This window comes from Eimeria necatrix, genomic scaffold (genome assembly GCF_000499385.1).
Source record: "Eimeria necatrix Houghton genomic scaffold, Enh_scaff11, whole genome shotgun sequence".
Classification (NCBI taxonomy): Eukaryota; Apicomplexa; class Conoidasida; order Eucoccidiorida; family Eimeriidae; genus Eimeria; species Eimeria necatrix.
The window spans coordinates 210044-230857 of NW_013651892.1; the positions used below are offsets into that span (position 1 = coordinate 210044).

Sequence of the window (20814 nt, forward strand, 5' to 3'; positions counted from 1 at the left end):
TATAGGACTGTACTAATATATGGAATATACGTATATGTGTCATTTACAATGCATGTAGGCATCCTGAAAGCGCATTCACACCGAGGGGTGTGTATATATGGTAAGCGCATGCGCAGGTGTTGAAAATAGACACACCCTGGCGTGCGAAGTATCTACTCATACACACAAAGTCCAAGGTGTTGTGTGTAACTAAGGTACATAAATGTGTACATAATGTGCGTCTAAAAGAGGCTCGTGCATGCGCATGCGTGGTCAACGTTTACTTCGAAGTGCAGGCAGTGCACAAGAACGCATTATGTGTCCTGTGCATATGCATAAAGGTTGAAGTCGTGTGTATGGAGGAGGACTGTGAATATAAGGTGCACTACGTACATTTGTATGTATGTGTATGGAGTCTGGCCTTGCGATTTTGTGCGCCACCAATAAGCGGTGAACGTACACTCCGTGCACGCACAACATTAGGATACATTGCACAACGACATTAATATAGCGTTTGACGAAATTAGTAGCATTTTCCTTTAAAAGTGCAATTTGAATTGACACTCTCGTTTACAGGCAAACATGGCCTGCGGTGTATCGACACCCGGATTAGGGAAGCCACCAAATATTGCTACTATTTTTTTTAATGTTTCCCGTACTACCCCAAGTTTCCTTTTTCCTTTTAGACCGCTCCTGTTGTTTATTACTGTTCCTGTTTCTACTGCAGTTTTATGGTTAGGAACTCAGCGCTGCTGCCAAAATAGCCCTCCTATTATGATGCTGGCACTGCGTCTGCAACTCATCAGTTCTGCACAAGCTCGCAGCATCTGCTGCTGCTGCTCTCTTCGAACGACTGTGCCAGGCGCGTAGTAGTCTACTATTAGTCGAGTTGTTAGTCACGCAGCGTCGCCTGCAACTCAGTTTGCAGTTATGTTGTTTCAGCCATTGGTTTGGAGCTGCAAAGGCCAAATGCCCATTATGCCTCGCCCTGCCCTCGGCTGTCGACGCGCCTCTTACCTCCCCGGAGTGGCGCCTTTTCGTTGCAGCTGAACTGTGCCAAAGGCTGGCCTAAGGCTGCTGTTGCTCGCAGCCACTCCTCCAAAATGCATTTGATTGGAAGCAAGAAGAGCCCATTAACTTAGGTAGACACATGCATTATTCGATGTTCCCCATTCCTTAATAGATTCATATGCACTATTTGTACCTTTCTTATGTAAGATTGAAAGAATACTTGTGAGCCCCACCCGAGCACAGTCGCTCGAAAATACTTCAATGCAGAAGTACATATACTTGGCCTTTGCTTAGATGAGGCCGGCCCACCGAAGTACCAGTGGAAGCTAAAAGCGATACAGCTAGCTGTTATCCTCTTGTGTAGCGGCCTCTGCAGCGGCAGATGCACCAGCAGCATCAGCTCGTGTCTACAATCCCCTACGCAGCTAGACAGCAGAAGCAGCAGCAGCAACTGCAGGCTGTTTGCTGAACCGTCAGCAGCAACTCCTCAGGCAAATCCATGGCAAACGAAAGATTGAAGAGCTACAAAGCTACAAACAAACCAAACCCAAGTCATTGCGGTTGCCCTCCACAGGTGGAGGAAGAAAACAATGACGACATTTCGTCTTATCTGCTGCTGCAGAAACTGCGGAGAGGCGAATGCTATGGCGCCAAACAACGGCCTCAAATCGGTGGCTAGCTGCCCAGCTAGCTGACTAGCCAGACTCGACCACGGCCGTATGCGCCAACAGGCTAACGCTGCAGAGATGCGCCCATGTAAGCGCTTCCACTGAACACGTCAGCTAGCTAACGGCTATTTGAAGCGTAGCTAGCTGCCTGCTGTTAGGTGTGGAGCGCCGCCACCTTTCAGCTCCCTTTCACGCCACTTACTCGGCCCGCCAGCTAGCTTGCTAGCTATATAGCTAGCTAGCTAGCTTAGCTAACTGGTTCTTCACTGTTTTTCCTGATCCTGCGCGCTTATGAAGATCTCTGAGGGTTTGCCTGCAGGCTGCCCCAGGCCTACTCCATTAGAAGTATTTACAGCAGCTAGCTGGTGCGGCTGCAAGTGCTGATCGGGCCTCAGAGGATACAAATTCTGCACGTGGGGGTCCTTGTGAATCTGTGTGCAGTAGCTGCAGTGCGTGTAGGGGGCTCCTGTGGGGCAGCCATCAGCAGAACCCAGCATCGACGACGGCACGGGGAACACCGGGTGCACCCCAGAGTCGAGGCCATGGTTGGAGCGGCAGGTGCCGGGCATTTTCGTGGGCTGAGAAAAGCAAAAAATGTGTATTTAAGGACATATAAATGGCTTCCAGATGAATAGTAATCGAATAATGTGTCGATACACGGACCACTGGTGAAACCTCCCAACGGAGAACACGTGGGAAATCCGCAAGAACATAATAAAAAAGAAAGCATGGGGTCCAACAAGAGCGGTACAGGTGTGGGCAAGCGAAAAAAATAAAAGTAATACCCAAGCAGTACAGGGTGGGCATGTCCGGCAACAGAGTTCGCTCTGTCTCATCATGTAACAACAAGATTCCACAGAAACGTACAAAACACTCACAAATCACCTGTCACTGAGCGCCTCCGCATTCATATACAGATGGGCAGATGCATGCACTGCCCTAACAAGATAACTGCCCACATTCAGCGTGCTTGGCGCTTTGCGTTCCGCTGGCAGAAGCCAAGAACATGGAAGTAAGTCAAAAGGGAAAATGGCACTGCGCAGAAGAAGCAGCAGCTGCAGCAACAGCTTACTTATTGTATCTAAGGAGACTGAAGAACTTGACGACGCGTTTCCTCCCGCTAGCTGCAGGACACAGACAAAAAGAACAAATGCGGGTCCTTGGCCACCCACACGAAAACATGCTCGAATCCGCGTGCGTGAATAGTTAAAATAAGTTGCCGGTGCATGTTGACGAACACCCATCCCTAGTGTTTGTGGCAACAAAATATGTTGTTTAGACCCATATCCCTGCAAGGATCTTCCTACTCATGTGCGAGCGCTTGCCCGCCCCTTCGTGCAATCGTACGCATCTAACCTCCAACCAAAGCCCTCACTGTAAATTCGAAAAAGAGAAAAACTAATTATCTACCTGTCCACGTGTGCCACGGCAGCAGCTAGTTCGCCGCGCTGTACTTGCGCAAGCATACGCTAGCAGGAAAAGTCTGTAACGCCTGAACTACTGCAGAAGGCCACTTCCCTCCGTCCAGGGAAGGCCCAGGCCTCAACCCCGAGCCTTCACCCCATAAACAACTCCTTAGCAGTCAACTTGATCACTTTGAGCGACACAGCGGAACCTTAGGCTTCAACTATTAGACCCGAAACCCTTAATTGAATTTTGCCATGAGTGCTTGGAAGAGTTCTGCTCACCGGACTAAGACGCGACAAGCTGGCCTTCGGTTCAAGGTGGAGTTGAGGAAGACTCAAAATGAACAGTGAATAAAACGAAGTGAGTTACCTGCACACAAAATCGGCAACGGCGGTGGAGAAGTCTGCACAGGACCATTGCTCCGCGTTTACTCGCATGCTAGCGGACTTCGGCAATAAATTAGGATATGCTGAGATGCAAAACAACTCCACTAATCAAATACAAACTGTGTGCGTAAAAAAGAAAAAACAAAATACAGGGGAGGCAGAGAAGAGGAGGACAATCGGTCCTCGCCCAGCGGCCTCCGCCCGTTTTTGACTCGATGAATACGATAAAAGCTAGGAAAAGAAGATTGAATTAGTTGTTTACCTGGAAAAATGATGACCTGGAAGCTTAAGTAACCAAATATACCTGTAAGTAGAGCAAACATGAATACTTGAAAGCAGCATCAAAGAAACCAGTTGCCACCCCTGCCTCCCCTGATGCTGCGTGTCAGCTGCCAGCGGGAGGGGCCCCTTCATCTGTGTGTTCAGTGTTCACTTGTATTCATTTGAGGTATTTAAAGGTATTAAAGGTATTATTGAGTGCGATTAAGGTTTCTATCCGTCTTCTTCTTCTTTTTTTGTATTTGTTTTCTCCTATTTCAACGTCAGCGTCAACCGCATACAAGATGGCCTCCCTTGCCCAGCGCCTGAGCTTCTGGATCTTCGGTGAGAGGAATGTGCCACTGATGCTGCGGCTGTTGCCGCTGCCTCTTTTTTTTTGAGTTTATAGTTTGTTTAATTAAGGGCCAGGTTTACTCAGAAAGAAGCAGCAGCGCTGGTTAGGTTGGGCAACACCGCAGTAGCAGCAGGCAGCGAGAGCACAGGTGAACCGATAGACGAGAGACCAGAAGCGACACACGGGTATACTGAAGGGAACACGCGTATGGGCAATTAGAGAGACTGAGCGGATAGCGGCAAAGGGAAGAGATGACTGCGGTGTTGCTGCCTGTAGCCCTTGTCGCAGAGCCGTATATCCGTTAGCCAGGGGATTGAGCGCTCTCGGCTGCCGCTGCAGCATGCTGCTGCTGTTGCTGCTGGTACTTTGATGGCTCATGGCGCGTATGGTGCTGCTTCTGCAGGCGGTGAGAGCCCCCCTCAAGTGCCGCACCCCGAATATATTGACCCAATCATTCTGGAGGCCCGGTTCATGTTGAATCTCAGTGAGTTGGCTGCACTGGGTGTTTGGCAGTCAGCGTGTGCTGATCTGGCCTATTCCACGCCACTTCTTTTCATTTTTAATTTCAGACTTAAAGCATTAGGGCCTCCAGCACCTTCCCAGACTCTGACGCATTTGTTTCCTTTAGTTGAGCACCTGTGGGCACATACAGCAGCGCGGTGTCTTTCATTTTCTTCAAATGTGTCTCAGAGATGCCTCTCAAGGAAGACACAACAAGGGAGGAGATAATTGCGATGGTGAACAACGCAGTGACAGACAGGGAGCTGCAGGCACACGGGCTGATGGCCATGAAGGAGAAACTGGGGCTCGAATTCGATAGAAAACTAAACCCAAATATGCCAGAGCCCCGGTACTGGCAGCCCAAAGACACCTTCAAATCGAACTAGAAAGCTGCCTGACAGCTTTTCTCCTCTCAGCTTCATATCTCGAGTGGCTCATTCTTCCCCAAGGGGGCCCCTAGAGGGGCCCCCCAGAGCGGGTCCTTTTGAGGGCCCTTTGGGGGGCCCCCTGGGGTCCCTTTGGGGGCTGTTTGGGGACCCCTTGGGGACCCTATGGGAGGGAGGGTTTCATCTTTGGCTGCGCGTGGGCTGAACACGCTGCGCGGCGAAGTGGTGACTGAGGAATTTGCATTATGGGGCAGCGCAGGGGCCAGAGAGGTCTCAGATTAGATGCAAATAATGAAAGTTTTGCTTCTGAATGGAGGAAAATAGTTTTATTTGGCTAATGGTGCTCTTCTAAGAAACACAGTTCCATCGGGGGTTCTGGGTTTCTTAGAAAGCTTGCACTGGGGCCTCCAGGCCGGGTTGCATCTTTTTTTGTTTCTGAAATGAAGTTCCGTCTTCAAAAGAAGGTTAAGTTTAGAAGGTTTCTGGAATTTTGTGTTTCAACTGACACAAACATTCCAAACAAATGCAGGTATTTTTAATGTTTTATTGAAGTTGAAAACATTCTGGTTTTCAGCTCAAAGGGGCTTCTTTGGCTGCTCATGACAGAATTTCACGTAGTAGTTATTTAAGATGTTTTGATCACCCCTAGCCGTAAACCCCAATTACCAGACTCTAAACCCTAATCTGCAGACCTTAAACCTTAGACGTTTTTTGGATTAGTGGGGGTAGAGAGCTGCAGAGTACTGAGGAAGGCTAGTGCTGCTGGGTTGAATTATGACTGCTGCTGCTGCTACTGCAGCTGCTGCTCCCTTGTGGCTCTAGGTGGGGAAGATATAAATTAGAAAAAGCGAAATTCGGGGATTTGGGGTTTTTTCTGTTTTTGCATTTTTGGGTTAGTAAAGAAAAGATCAACGGAGGCAAGAGAACCGCACGGTTGCTGCTGCCTCGCGCCGCAGCTAAGCAGCGGCAGCTGTGGGCTTTCCTAGGCTTCTCCTAGACTTGAAGTGCTGCAGCAAGAGGCGCTGTAGCTTTGCTGCCAGCAGCACAAGAACTGGCTGAGATCGCAGCAGCAGCCGCAGCAGCAGCAGCGCCCAGGCAGCAGGCGCCTTGATTCCCCCAGTGGCCCGCTACAGCAGATTCTACAGGCTTGAGCTGATGCAGCAGACCAATCTGGGGCTGAGCTGGTGCAGCAGAATAACCTGGGGTTGGCTAGCTGCTGGCTACGACAGCACGAGTCAGGCCAAGTTGGGCTGCTGATGCTGCTGCTGTTGCTGCTGCTCCTGTTGTTGCTGCTGCTCCTGCTACTGTTTCTGCTGCTGTTGTTGTTGCTGCTGCTGTTAGTTTGTTGTGTAGCCCAGCACCGTGGGTGCCGGTCTCGAGCTGTACTATGAAGGCGAGGAAACGAAACTGCAGATAAACGCCTCCGTAACTAGCTTACAAAATATTTTGCAATATATTTCAATTACTGTTAATTTATTTGCAACTTGTTACTGCAAGCAGAACAGAACCCGCTGTGAAAGTCTAGGCGAAACCCTTAATGCTAAACTCCGAGCACAGAGCCCTAAATGCTGCACAGTTCGCTACAGAGCTCTTCCATGAACTCCCTCTAAACATAATATAAATATTCCGCAGTCTCACGCTGGATAACAAGACAAAGAAGACTTAAAATAACGCCATCCAGCGGTCCCGCTGCCCTCTGGGGGCCCCCGAGGGGCCCCCCGAGAATGCCTCGGGGCTTTCCACAGATCCCGGCGCAGGCCTTACCCCATAGTCCATTTGTTGCTGCATTCCTAGAGTTAATATTGTTTAAAGGGTTTATGTGTTTGCCGGCGGTTTAGGGTTTGCAGCCTAGGATTTAGGCTCTAGGCTTTAGTTTGGGTCTGCTGCGGGACAGCTAGGCTGTGCTGCTCGTGGCTTTTTGGGTAGAGCCGAAGCCGCTTCAGCAGCAGCAGGTGCTGCTGCTGTCGCTGCAGCTGCGTAGCGCCTGCTGTTGCTCGCGTGACTGCAGTGGGTGTGCTGCAGCAGCACTAGCACCCCCCCGATGTTCCATTGAAAACCCGTAGCAGCAGCAGCACACTAACTATGCTCTCGAGCAGCAGAAAGAGAAGCTGGAGGAGAAGCAGCACCAGCAGCAGCTGCTGGTGAGGCTTCATCAGCAGCTGCTGCAGAAGCCCCGAAGCAGCGCCGGAAACTGCAGCAGCAACTGCAGTGACGGCAGCAGAGAGGCTGCAGCAGCAGCAGAAGCACCACTGCCAGCAGCAGCAGCAGCAGCAGCAGCAGCAAGATGTCGGGTGGAGTGTCGCTGCGAGAGCAGCACGTGGACGCCTCAGTCGATTTCGCCACGCGTTCTGTCTTGGGCTTTACTTCTTTGTCTCTCGAGATCAGTGGGTCTTTAGTGGCTGCTGCTGCTGCTGCGGCGGATGCGTTCGCTGCTGCTGCTGCTGAGCCCGCAGAAGCAGCAGGAGCAGCAGCGGCAGCAGGCGAGACAGCAGGAGAGGCTTCTCGTGTTCCCTTTGCTATTCCCTTGCATGTAAGTGGCTCCTGCTGCTGTTGCCGCGGCTGCTGCACTTCCTGTAGCTGCTGCAGTTGCTGCTGTCGCGGCTTCTGCTGCAGTTGTTGTTGCTGTTGCCGCTGCAGTTGCTGCGTTTTGCTGCTACTGCTGCACGTGCTGCTGCAGCTGCTCCAGTTGCTGCAGTTGCTGCAGTTGCGGCAGTTTCTGCAGTTGCCGCAGTGCTGCCACTGGTGCTGCTGCAGCTGTTGTAGTTGCTGCTGCTGCTGCCGCTCTTGTTGCCGAGGCCTGCGCTGCTGCTGCTGTGTGCTGCTGCTGCAGCTTCCACCCTGCTGCCGCATTTTCGGCTGCTGGGTAGACAAAACACCTGCTGTCTTCCAGCTTGGATTCGAGGGCGCGCAGCAGCATGGAGATGACCAGCAGCAGCAGCAGCAGCAACAGCAGCAGCAGCAGCAGCAGGAAGCCGAGCCGAAGTGTATTCGGCTAGACCTTCTGGCATGGAGGGAGGCGCTCAGGGTAGAACCTAAACCCTAAACCCTAAACCCTATACCCTATAGACTGAGTATTTTTCAGCTTGCTTGCTGTCGAGCTAAGGACAAAGCGCAAGACCGATGGTTTAATTTGCAGGTCTTGAGTTCCATTTGGGAGGTCTGGGGTGTAGGGTTTAGGGTTTAGGGTTTAGGGTTTAGGATTTGGATTTAAAGGTTTAGGGCATAAGGTTTAGCGCCTAGCTTTGCGAGTTTGGCTTGCGCTTGAGGGTTTAATTGGCATGGGCGATAGGTGGAAGTGGAGTTAGACCGCTGAACCCTAGCCCTAAACCCTAAACCCTAAACCCTAAACCCTAGGCCGTTGTGGGTGGCTGCTGCTGCAGAGCAAGCGGGACGAAAGCCCCCGGCCTCTGGTGTACATACACCTGCCGGCTTCAGTGCAGCAAACTTTGCTGTCTCGGCAGCGCCAGTCAGCAGCAAAACACGTGAGACACCACTGCAGCAATAGAGCACTTGTTTATTTGTTTTGTGTCTTTTGTAGCTCTATTTCCCATCTTTTTCCGCAGCAGCAGGCGTTTCATATTGCTGCTGCTGCTGCAACGGCTGCTGCTGCTGCTGCTGCAACGGCTGCTGCGTCTGCTGCAGAAAGTGAAGCTCTCCGTTTCCTTTCTCTTGTCTGGGCTTACCTACGGCTGCGGCAGCAGCCTTTTCTTCTCGCAGCAGCAGTACAGAGACAGCAAAGGGCGACTGCAGCAGCAGCTGCTGCTGCAGACGCTGCAGGGGGCGCTGCCGTGTCCGCCTTGGTTCCCCACGCTGCCTTGCAGCGCGTACGGGGGCGCAGCAGCAGCAGCAGCAGGGGGAGATGCAGCAGCAGCAGCAGCACCAGCAGACTCCGCGCTGCACTCAAACTGGAAAACTGTTGTAGATGTACCTGAGGGCTGCTGCGCCGTCATGCCGGGAGTCCTTACTCGCCGGTTTGCTGCTGCTGCTGCGAAGCTTCGACCCCTTGCTGCAGCTACCACAGAGGCAACAGCAGCAAGACGAAGAGTTGCTGCTGCTGCTGGAACTCCCGCTGCTGCTGGAGCTCGCACTCCTGCTGCTGCTGCAGCTCCCGCTGCTGCTCCTGCTGCGGAAGCTCCCGCTCCTGCTCCTGCTGCTGCAGCTCCCGCTGCTGCTCCTGCTGCGGAAGCTCCCGCTGCTGCTCCTGCTGCGGAAGCTCCCGCTGCTGCTCCTGCTGCGGAAGCTCCCGACGCTGCTCCTGCTGCTGAAGGTCCCGCTGCTGCGCCAGCTCCTCTTGCTGCTTCTGACGGTCCCACTGTTGCTGCTTCTGAAGCCCCCGCTGCTGTTACTGCAGAAGATCCGGCTACTGCTGCTGCTGGAACTCCCGCTGCTGCTGCTGCTGGAGATCCCGCTGCTGCTGATGCTGGAGCTCCCGCTGCTGCTGAAGCTCCCGCTGCTGCTGTGCCTGACTCAAGAGCAGCCGCAGTCGCAGCACCATCTACAGAATTCAAGGGGGCTGCGGGACAGGAGCAGAAGGAGGGGATTCCTGTTGCTGCAGGTGCTGCTGCAGGTGCTGCTGCATCTGCTGCCGCTGCTGCTGCTGCTGCGCCGCTGCAATGCTGTGCTGACTGTGCCGAGGGCACCACAGACAGCTGCTGCTGCGTCTTTGGCCGCGGGGCCCCTCTGGAGTTGTTGCTTCAGCAACCGCTACAGTGGCAGCAGCAACTGCCACCCGACAGCATTTGGACGCAGCTGTTGCAGCAGCCTGAGCAGCAGCAGCAGCAGCACCAGCAGCAAATTAAACATGAAGATGATATGATGCAGTGCGAGCAGCCACAAGATCAGGAAGGGCAGCAACAACAGCAGCAGCAGCAGCAGCACGAAGAGTGCATGCGCGAAGTGTTCGTCTTCGAGGCTCTCAGCAGCCAGCGCAAAGCTGGGCGTTCGGGAGGCAAGGCTCCGGCTGCAGCTGCAGCTGCTGCTGCCGCGCAGCAGCAACAGCAGCTGCTGCTCCATCAACAGCTACAACAAGACACTGCTGGCGCTGTTAGCAGTAGTTTCATGGGGCTGGACGGAAGCTTGCCCGCTGGAGGAGCAGCAGCAGCAGCAGTAGCAGCAACAGGAGCCAGTGAACCCGTTCGGTCTGTTCTGGCCTGGCTGCTCCCAAATCAGCTGCTGCTGTTCGCCGGCCGTTTTGCTGCTGTCAGCGGCAACTCAGGCGTGCCCTACCCTGTCACTGCTGCTTCTATCCGGAGCCCCGGCAGCAGGCTGCAGCAGCAGCAGCAAGAAACTGCAGCAGGTCAGCAGGAGGCAAATTGTGGGGGAGTTTGCTGCTACTGCCGTAGCTGCTGCTGCTCCGCTGCTGCAGCCGAGCCCGTCCAGCTGCTGCCGCTGCAGCGGCCGTTTATGCGGCAAAGCCTGTGCTAAAAATGAAGGGCACACTTGAGCCCCAAGGGTTTAGGGTTTGGGGCCCAGGAAGGTCTGAGGGTTTAGGGTTTGGGGCCTAGGAAGGCCTTAGGGCTTAGGTTTTGGGGTTTAGGGTTTGACGTTTGTGTCTCAGGAGCAGCAGACGGCGAAGCTGCTGCTCCTATTGTCACCCTTATTACCCTTAAAGGCCTCGAGCCGCTTCTCGGCCCCACCACTGTGAGCTTCGGCCCCCAAACCCTCAAACCCTAAACCCTAAACCCCAGCTCCTAAACCCTAGTCTGTAAAGAGCGCGCAGCGGCGTTTGACGAGGGCACGCTGTTACAGAGGGCATAGAGATAAGGGTTTAGTGTTTAGGGTTTGGGGTTTAGGGTTGCGCCGGACCCAGCTGCGCTGACCTTGTGCCATCAGGGTTTAGGCTTTAGGGTTTAGGGTTTGGGGTTTAGGGCCTTGCCTGGGCCCCGCAGCTGGATTAGCCTTCTGCTGCTTTGTGTGGGGTTTGCACTTCAGGCTGCTTTGGCTGAGTGCCTGAGGGTTTTGGGAGAGGCCTTTGGCTGCAGTCCTCCTTTTGGTTGTTTGTGTCTTTTGTTCTTTCCTCTTCGTCTTGCTGCTTCTTCTGCTTGGGGCCTCTATTCCTCTTCTGCACTCAGTGCTGCACTGCATGCAACAGTAAGCCTTACCGCCATTGCCGCGCTGCTGCAGCTGCTGCTGTTGCTGCTGCTGTTGCTGCTGCTGCTGCTGCTTTTGCTGCTGCTGCTGCTGCTAGAGTTGAAGCAGAGGCTTGTGCTCTTAGAAACGCCCAGGAGGCTCTGCAGCTGCTGCAGGGTGCAGAACCCGCTGCTGCTCTCGCAGCTGGCAGCTGCTGCAGCATGTCTTGTTGCTGCTCCAGCAACAAGACATGCTGCAGTAGCTGCAGCCGTTGCTGCAGAGAAAGTTTACTAAGCGCTGCAGACAGGACGGCCATTCTCGTTCTGCTTGCTGCTGCTGCTGCTGCTGTTGCTGCTACTGCTGCTGCTGCACAGTCCAGCGATGCCTCCTCTCTGGGACTGCGGGAACTGACTGAAGAGGCCTGCGCAGATTGTGCCATTGGAGAAGAAGTCAACCGTTGGTAAGCCGTGGGCTCGAGCCCTAAATCCTGGGCTTTTTAGTTGCTGCCTTTTCTGTTGTTGCAAAACCTAGCAGCAAACTCCCGCTTGTCGGCTGTTGCTGCTCGCGCTGGAGTAACATTCTAAGGTTTAGGGTTTGTGGCTGCAACTGAGCCTCGGGGAGTTCAGGAGCAGCCAAAAACCCTAAACCCTTTGTGGCGGTTTTTCAGACACCTTTCGCGCGTTTTAGGGTTCAAGGCAAAGGCGTCGGGGTTAGGGTTTAGCCAAGGGCCGAGGGTTTAGGATTTAGGGCTTAGGGTTTATGGTTTAGGGTTTAGGGTGTGTGGCTGCAGCTTCGTGCCTGAGTACGCAGTGAGCGGAAACCTGGCGGTGCTGCCGCTGGAGTGTCTGCACAGCTCGTTGGAATGCAAAAGTTTGGGACTTTCTTCTCGTTTGCTGCAAGCAGAAAGTATTTGTCATTTGTGGCTGGAGGCTTTTTACCCGCTGAGTCGGCTTACTGCGGAGGCGGAGCTGCTGGGGTGTATGTACACCTCAACGATGCTGCGCAAGCTCCTCGTCGACCTCTTCATTGAGGTCCGCCCACACTCCTTTTTACGCTTGCTGCTGTTGCTGCTGCTGCTGCTTTTTGCTGCTTCATTTGGTCAAATTCGGCTGCTTCGGGCCCTCTGTTTCCCCTTCTCCTCGTTCCATTTGCTGCTGCATTTGCTGCTTCCTTTCCACTTGCTGCTATGCTGCTGCGCTACGTGCTGGCGCCCCGCGCCAGCCTACATTGTGTCTTTTCGCTTTGCGCCTTTCTTTTTCGTCCTTTTCCCTGAAACCCTCAGCAGCACCTATTCTTTTCATATGAAACCCTCAGTTGCAGCTTTTCTCATTATCTAAAACCCTCAGCAGCAGCTTTTCTTTCCATTTGAAACCCTCAGCAGCAACTTTCCTCTTCCTATCAGTGCCGCTTTAGGGCGGCTGAAGCGCTGATGCAGTGGGCAGAACGAGGGTGCCTTGTATCTGCGCTGCTGCTGCTGCTGCTGCCTGCTGCTGCTGCTGCCTGCTGCTGCTGCTGCCTGCTGCTGCTGCTGCCTGCTGCTGCTGCTACGTCCCTCCTGGCCTGTTTCTTTTTATCTTTTGCATCTTTTAATCCCATATTCCACTCAGCAGTTCCCCAGCCTCCCGTTTTGCTGCTCTTCGTCTCAGGCAAATTTCGGCTCCGTTGAAATGCGCATTCGGCGCTTCGAGCGCCTCCAGCGTTATGTGTCTTTGTGCGAGTTGGGGCTGGAGGAATTCCCCATAGACCCTGTTGGCGCTCTTGCCAGCAGCAGCAGCAGCAGCAGCAGCTGCAGCGACAGCGACGGCAGCAGCAACAGCCCGTCGCAGCAGCAGCAACAGCAGCGGCTGCTGCCCCCCGTGGAGTCGTTGGCGTACAGCGAAATGTTTCAACTCAAGTGCTGCGTTGTATTGCATGCACTCGAGGCCTACTTCGCCTCTCAGCCCTTTTTGTCTTCTCGCTTTTTCCGGGGTTTTTGTCTTTCGGATTTTCTCTCCAAGACCAGCAGGAGAAGAGACCCGCCAAACAGCGAACGCTTCTGGAGACGGGTGCGTCTTGCTGCACCTGCTGCCGCCTGTTCTTACTGCTGCTGCTGCTGCTGCTGCTGCTTCTGTGCTCTTGAGGCTTGCTTCTGCTGCTGCTGCTGTGGCCTTGTAGCTTGCTTCTGCTGCTGCTCGTGCTGCTGCGTCTGCTGCTGATGCACCTGCTGCTCCCCATGCTGCAGGTGTTTGCTGGCTGCCGTAAGTTCAGCAGTAGCAGCTGTGCATGTAGCCTGAGCCCAGCTGCGGCCGCAGCAGGAGCTACCGGTGTTGTGGTTGCTGCTGCTGCAGCCCGTGTTGCTGCTGCGCGTGCGGTGCCGCTGGCGCTGCACCTGCTGCAGGCGTGTGGGCGTGTGCTGCAGCTGCTGCTGGCAGCAACTGCTGCCTACGTGGCGCACTGGAACAAAACCCCCCAGGCCAGAGCCGCAGGGAGGGCTTTGCTGCGCCTGCGGCCAGACGCCAAACAAAAGGGGGGCCTCCAGGCTGTGGAGCTCGAAGCAGCGGGGCCGGACGAGCAGCTAAACCCTCAGGTAGCTGCGGGGCCCCACAGGGCCCCACAGGGCCCCACAGGGCCCCACAGGGGTCGAGGGTTTAGGGTTTGCTGGTGCAGGGTCGAGGGTTTAAGGTTTGCTGTTACGGGTTTTGCTTTCCCCTGGGGGCTCTAGGGCTTTTTACTCAGCATGATGGGGGCTTGGCGGTGCCTTCCAGGGTTAGGGTTTAGGTTGTAGGCTTCAGAGTTTAGGGTCTCGGGCATAGGGTTTAGGGTTCAGGGTTTAGGGCTTCAGGTTTAGGGCACATGGCTTAGAATTTGCGTTCGGGCTTAGCGCTTCGGGTCCCTGGTTTAGGATTTAGGGTTTAGGGTGTAATGTTTAGGGTTTAGGGTTTAGGATTTAGGGTTTGTGGTGTGGTTGCAGGAGCACGAGGCGCTGGCTGCAGTGGAGGAGACGCTGCAGCTGTTTCGCAGCGCCTTTGTGGGGGGCACTGGCTGCCCGCAGCTTTCGCTGTCTTTCATGGTGCAGCTGCAGCGCAAGGGTTCGGCGATGGACATCTTTACATTTGAGTTGGACCTTCTCGCGCTGCAGCCCCCCCCGCCGCTCACCGAGCCCTTCGAGACCCACAGGCTGCAGCAGCAGCAGCAGCCGCAGCAGCAGCAGCAGCTGCAGTGGCAGCAAGAGATACAGCTCAGGAGGCCCCAGGTCGAAAAGGCCGGCATATCTGTGTTTTACCCTGCAGGTGACCCGCAGATGAAATCTGCCTACTTTTGGGTCTTTTGTCTTTTTTGAAACTTCTATTTATCCGTTTTTTTCTCTCTTTTTCGCCATTTAAATCAATTTAATTGCCTTTGCTGCTGCGGCTGCTGCATGCAGATCTCGCGGGCCTCGGGGGCTTCAACTTGTGGCAAGCCCAGGAAACCGGCAGCAGCCAACGCGGCGAAGTCACGCTGCGCCTGTCTGCAGAGGGCCCTGGGGGCCCCCCGGCTTCTTCCTGGGAAAGCCTTTTAGTGCGTCAGCTGTGGCCGGCCCTCAGGCGCCCGCCCTCCGCCGCCGCAGCCAGCAGCAGCAGCAGCAGCAGCAGCGGCAGCTTGCTGTTTGGGGGCCAGTTTAGCAGCGAAATGCTGCCCCTCAGCACCCACGTGAGGGAAAAGCTGCAGATTTACCAGGGCCTCCATGACCCCGTAGATGTGGTGGGCCGAGATGGAAACTTCATTTTAGGGTTTGGCTACGTGGGGGATATTCCCGCGCCTCTGAACGCGGGCCGTGGCCCTTTGTGGCAGGCCATCAAGGAGGCGCAGAGGCGCCACTGCATGCAGCAGCAGCAGCAGCAGCAGCAGCAGCAGCACCCGGAGGAAGACCCGAACGAACAAAACGCCGACTCCTTCGCCGCCGTCTGCGTCGACAACGAAAGGAGTATGCTGCCGCCCGGCGTTGGAGCACGCGAGCTGCTGACAGCGGCTGAGAGTGTTTAGGGTTTAGGGTTTAGGGTTTGTGGGTTGGGGTTTGCGTGCAGCGCCGCCCTCTGTCCCTGTGGCGACTGTGGGCGGCCTCCCCGCCTGGGCCCGGCTGCTGCAGCAGCGGGATTACCTGCTGCGGCTTCGCGCAGCTAGTGGGTCGGATGTTTGGCTGAAAAGCGTTGGAGTGTACATACACTCGGTGGCTCCTGCTGCAGTGCCTGCTTCTCTAGTTGCGGAGCTGCTGCCGATGGCTGCGGACGCCTTCGGACTCAACGGCTGCCTCCCTTCGCCGAACGGCAGCAGCAGCAGCAGCAGCTGCTGCTGCCGCGTGCTGGGCGGGGGCCTGCTGCAGTACACGGGCGCGGAGGTATCAGTGCCTGCTGCTCCGGTGCAGCAGCAGCTGCTCTCGCTGCAGCACCCCTCTGCGTACTTGTGCCTGTCTGCGGGCTTCGAGAAATACTGGCTGCCGGCGCTGCAGCTGCAAGTTGTTGATGATGATTTAATTCGAGGCAGCAACATTCAACTCAAAGAGGGCGCGCTGCCCCTCAGATTCGCTCTAGACGCCAGGGCCGAACGCGGCAGGCAAGCCAACCGACGCCCTCGCGCTAAACCCTAAACCCTAAACCCCAAACTCCAAACACTAAAGTCTGGACCAGAGGCCTGAAACTCGAAACCCTAGACCCTTAACTCTGGACCCTACACCCTTAACGCCTAATCCTGTACCCCAACCCCAAACCCTAAACCCTAAACTCTTGCGTGGGGATGGGAGGCGCACGCTGCCGCATGGATGCCGAGTTTAGCAGAGAAGCCCAGCAGCTCCTTAAGTGCAGCAGACCCTTTGGGTTTTCCTTTGTTAAGAACAGCCGCAGCAATAACAGCAGCTTTCGAGACTAAGTGAGGAAAAACAGCAGCTTTTTCGACGAAGTCTTTAATGGCAAACCCTAAAGCTGAGGGTTTGTGGGGTCGCGTGTTGTGGGCAGGAAGAAAGTGGCGATGAAGGGAGACAGGATGCTGCACGGGTCCAACAGCAGCAAGGTCCTCATGAAGGCAGCAGCAGCAGCAGCAGCAGCGACGGACGCTCCTGCAGCAGCAGCAGCAGCGGCCGCCGCCGCTGCGCAAGCAGCAGCCACAGCAGATGGCCCCGAACCTGCAGCTGCGAGAGCAGCAACCGGGGGAATGACGGCAGGCGAACGCATCACCGTAAGCCCTCAGCCCTGCATCCTAAAGCCTTTTTCTGTTTTCCTCTAGTCTAGGGTTTGTGAGTAGTGCCCTAAGGGGCTAGGGTTTGGGCCTGCCAGCTGCTGCGATGCAGCCTGTTGGGGGACTTGGGCCAGCTAGCGCTTAGGTGTTTGTCTTTCATTTGTTGCTTTTGCTTGTTTGCCCGCATGCATTAGGGGATTACATAGACATGACTAAGTGTATTAGGCGTGCATGCATGCACTCCCTAGTAGGGACTGAATAGATATATCTTTATATTTGTATTGGGGGCGGAGCACTTGTATGTAGAGACGCCTTAGGGGCAAATTTTCCATTCGTTTGCCTATCAACTTTGCCAAATCTGCATGCATTTGTCCTTCAAAGGTGCCAAATCTGCATGCATTTGTGCATCAAGAGTGCCGAGTGCCAAGTCTGCATACATTGACGTATCAAATGTACCACATCTGCATGCATTAGCGCATGAAATGTGCCAAGTCTGCATACACTGGCGCATCAGATGTCCCAAATCTGCATGCATTTGTGCACCAAATATGCCAAACTTGCCCATAGAGAGTGCCAAATGTGCATGCATTAGTGGCTCAAATGTGCCGAATCCGCATGTATTTCCCCATAGAGAGTGCCAAATGTGCATGCATTAGTGCATGCAGTTTACGCATGCAGTGGCTGAGGAGGCTGCGGGATGCGGGGTTGGGCTGTGGGGCAGTTCGCAGGGTCTTTGAGCAGCAGCGACAGAGCGCTGTTTGAAAGCCTCAAGCGCTGCGTGCTGCAGCGGCACCCTTCGCTGCTGTCGCTGGACAACAGGTCTTTGGTGGCGAAAGTCAACAGCAAAACGAAATTGCCCATTCTCTGGATGCGCGCAGACCCTCACCAGACCTGGCCCGCCAGGTAGCCTCCCCAAACCCTAAACCCTAAACCCTAAACCCTAGGCCGTGAAGCTTGGGGTAGCCGCGGGCTGTGCCCTGCCGACACCGTGGCGAGCTACAGCGGGCGCCAGGCGCTGCCTGCGCTGCCCGCTGGAGCCGGCTGGGGTTTTGGGGCCCAGGTTTAGGGTTTAGGGTTTAGGGTTTAGGGTTTAGGGTTTAGGGTTTAGGGTTTGTGGTGCGCATCGCTAGGATCCGGCGCTGCCAGAGCGGGTCCATGTGGGAGCAGCAGCTGCTGTCGGAAACCTCCGTGGCCAGCCAACTCGAAGCGGCAGCGGCTCTTGGCTCTCTTCTCCCCGCACAAACTCAAGGGGGCCTTTTGGGGGATGACCCTGTAAAGGCGCATGCAGTCCAGGCCCTCAGCAAGGTCTTGGCGTCCCACAGGTGGCACCCCTTCTTCAGGTAAACCCTAGCTTCACTTCCAAACGCTAAACCCTCCGCGCCCGCACGCACTTCGTTCACGGTCCAGGGTTTAGGGTTTAGGGTTTAGGGCAAGAAAGTATGCCGAGCTGAAGCGTTCGCTGACGCGAGAGCGGCGGTGGGCACGTCGAGGAAGAGAAGGTAGGGTTTAAGGGTAAAAATAACGCTGAGGGTTTAGGGTTTAGGGTTTAGGGTTTTCGCCTGCAGAATACGGGCAGCTTTTGCGTTGAGTCGCCTGCACAACACCGGGGGAGAAGAAAGTGCAGCAGCTTGGAAGGCTCTTGCGAATTATATTTCATCTTTTCATAGCGACGCTGTTTTAGAGGTTAGCGGCTCTTGCTGCCCCCAGCCTGAAGGGCAGCCGCTGTCTAATGCGGCACCAGCAGCAGAGCAGCGCTTAGGGTTTGGGCTTTAGGGTCTAGGGTTTAGGGTTTAGGGTTTAGGTGTGGGTCTGCAGGCGGAAGCCAACGAAGGCGTGTCCCCTCCTGAGGCGGCAGAGGGCGGTTCCAGTGGGGACTGGGGCGGCTCGCCAGCACCAGCATCAGCTTCTGCTGCTGCTGCTGCTGCTGCTGCTGCTGGTGCGAATGTGCCCAGCGCGCCCGCTGAAGGCCGCGGGGGCCCCGCGGAGTCCCTGCGGCTCTCCGACTATGCATGTACTAGCCCTGAGAGCAGGTTTTTGCGTCTCTTCTATGGGGCTGTTTCGCTCATTAGAGACCCCAAGGGCCTGTAAGGATAAAAGGGTTACTTTGCTGCTGCTGCTGCTGCTGCCGGTGCCGTTGGTGCTGCTGAGCTTGTTGGCCTGTATGCTAGAGCTGGCGCTGCTTCTACGGCGTTTGCTTGGGAGCCGCGGGGCTGCTTTGGGGCGCAATTTCAGCTGCCGCTTCTGCTGCTGCTGCTGCTGCTGCTGCTGCTTGCAGGTCGACGCCTGCTGCGATCGACATGCTGCTGCAGCCGCTGCAGCAAATGGAAGCCACGGGAGCTGCAGACAGCGCGACGCTGCTGTCCTTGGGCGCCTCTGTGTTAGACTGTCTAGGCAACTTGAGGTGGCCATACACCCCACTGCCCAGCCTTGCAGAGGCTTACCACCCTTACTTTGCTGCTGCTAAGGTAACCTGTAGCACGTAGCAGCCGCTGCAGCACTAGCAGCAGCTGCTGCTCTTGTTACTGCTGCATGCCCCGCACGCTAGCAGCAGCGAGAGTTCCGCAGAGCAGCTGCAGCAGCAGCAGCTGCAACAGCAGCAGCAGGTGCTGGGTGTTCGTGTGAGCCATAGGCTGGGTTTCGGCTGGCCTCGTCTGCTGCTGATCGGGGAGCCAAGGGGGGCCCCTTGGGGAGTTCGTTTGGGCATTGCGCTGTTGCAGTGGGGCCCCCTTGCGGCTGCACATGTGAGCTGATGCTGCGGGACTTGGCTGCGGGCGCAGCAGCAGCAGCAACAGCAGCGGCAGCGGCAGCAAAAGAAGAAGCAGCAGCAGAGGCTGCTGCCAAGTGGGAAGCCTTTGTCTTTGAAAACTGCCGCGGAATCGAAAATGCCTGGACTGAGGCCTGGAGGCTCTTCAGACTCGACGCAGTCAAGGCTCTCGCCTCACCTAGAAAAGTGGGCCCTGGGGGTTTTAGCTTTGCTGCTAATCCACGGCAGAGGCACCTTGCTGTTGCTGCTGCTGCTGCTGCTGTGCTACTCTTACTGCCGCTGCTGGTGCTGCTGCAGCGCTGCAGAGTCGCTGTCAGTGCAGCTTTTTCTGTTGCAGCTGCTGCTGCGTCGCTGTCAGCGGTGCTGTTGCTGCTGCTGCTGCTGCTGCAGGAGATGACATGCGGGTTTTTGCGCGCGGTGAGCCGCAACCCGCTGCTGCGGGATTTGGCTCGCCGTCGGTTCCTTGGGGGCCCCTTGGGGGTCCCCCCGGGTGTTCCCGGGGCTCTCAGCAGCAGCTTGCAGGGGGAGGGGCCCCCCTCTCTGAACTCTGTGGCGCGCGTTGTGCAGCTTTTTGCTGTTGGGCCGCACCTGCCGCAAGAATTCGGAGTGCCTTTTGATTTGCTGCACTTTGTGGCGAGCCCCAGCCACCGCAGCTTGCTGGAAGCAGCAGCCCCAGCAGCAGCAGAGGCGCTGCTGGCTTACGACTACCCCCTTGTAAGGCGAAACCCCTGCTGCTAATAGCTGCCTTTCCAGCTGCTGCAGCAGCTGCTGCTGCTGCTGCTGCTGCTGCAGCAGCAGAAAAGAGAGTGCAGAAGCTTTATTTTGGAGGATCAGAAAGGGGTTGTGGGGTTTGCAGGTGAGGAGAGAAGCCCTACGGGCGCTGCTACAGGTCTGCTGCGAGGGGGCCGTGCGGGTTTATAGGGTGCCCGCGCCCCACTCAACAGCAGCAGCAGCAGCAGAACGCTGCAGCGGCACGCAGCAGCTGCAGCAACGTTGGTGTCTCATCTCAAAGTTCGTGGAGGCGGAAGAGCAGGTCTTGAGGTCACAAGTGGGAAATCACACGCCGCTTAAGCCGAAACCCTAAATCCTAAACCCTTGTTTGGTGTCTCTAGGTCCAGCTTTCATCTTGAACTGTTGATGCATGCAGCTTCTGTTCTGGTAGGATAGCCGAGGGTTTAGGGTTTAGGATTTGGGGTTTAGCGTTGAGTTGACAGTGCTGCGGTTTGCGCGCTTTAGGTGGGGTTGGGTCTGTACACTGCGTTGCAAGTGGCCATCTGCCTAGACACCCCAGAGAACGACCCGCAGGGCTGCGTCTGGAGCAGCTTGCTGCTGCTGCTGCAGGAGCTGCGAGCTTCTAATCCTTTGCTGTTTCTGCCCTTCTCGGCCCATGCGCCTGGGCTATTGCTTCCAGAGGCAGCAGATGCCCCGCAGCAGCAGCAGCAGCAGCAGCAGCCGCAAGAGGTGCTGAAGCAGCTGGACGAAGTGGAGGCGCCGCACGTTTGTTGCCTTCTAGGGTGTCTTGGGTCTCACTGCGACGTCAGCTTGCCGAGCGCCGCAGCAGCAGGAACAGCAGCAGCAGCAGCAGCACGCCAGAACCACCTGGTGGCTGTAGGCTGTTTTGTGGCTCAGGCCGCGTCGACGCTGCTGCACTTGCACATGCAGCAGCATCTGGAGAAGCACCAGCTGACAGCAGGCGCGTTTATGGGCCTGCAGCACCTTTCCGAGGTGCGTAACTTTTTGTTTGGAATTGGGACTCCCCCCTGCTGGCTGCCGCTGCAGCGAGAGCTTGCTGCCTCCCTGTGCAGCAGCAGGAACCCTGCAGCTGCAGCAGCTGCGGCAGCAG

At 55.7% G+C, this 20814-nt stretch overlaps 3 protein-coding genes across 3 annotated transcripts; 2 read left to right on the forward strand and 1 right to left on the reverse strand.

Annotated features, from left to right (window-relative positions):
* Positions 1-1921: 1921 nt before the first annotated feature.
* Positions 1922-2227, reverse strand: ENH_00007120 (hypothetical protein, conserved; the record flags this gene model as incomplete). Its single annotated transcript, XM_013578329.1, has 1 exon — positions 1922-2227. The coding sequence occupies one exon, from the start codon at positions 2225-2227 to the stop codon at positions 1922-1924; it is 306 nt and encodes a 101-aa protein (XP_013433783.1).
* Positions 2228-4014: 1787 nt separating this feature from the next.
* On the forward strand, positions 4015-4951 carry ENH_00007130 (hypothetical protein, conserved; the record flags this gene model as incomplete). The annotated part of the gene is made up of 3 exons (XM_013578330.1): positions 4015-4054; positions 4468-4548; positions 4755-4951. 3 exons carry the CDS (start codon positions 4015-4017, stop codon positions 4949-4951), a joined length of 318 nt encoding a protein of 105 aa, XP_013433784.1.
* A 2284-nt stretch (positions 4952-7235) lies between these two features.
* Positions 7236-19709, forward strand: ENH_00007140 (bromodomain-containing protein, putative; the record flags this gene model as incomplete). Its single annotated transcript, XM_013578331.1, is given in 21 exon segments — positions 7236-7481; positions 7782-7975; positions 8332-8433; positions 8594-8597; positions 8603-10247; positions 10509-10591; positions 10883-11041; positions 11395-11480; positions 11811-12051; positions 12667-13065; positions 13419-13586; positions 13971-14289; positions 14424-14963; positions 15064-15589; positions 15988-16207; positions 16929-17110; positions 17338-17547; positions 17773-17890; positions 18023-18291; positions 18483-18672; positions 18837-19709. Coding segments are annotated over 21 exon segments (6774 nt in total).
* Positions 19710-20814: the final 1105 nt, after the last annotated feature.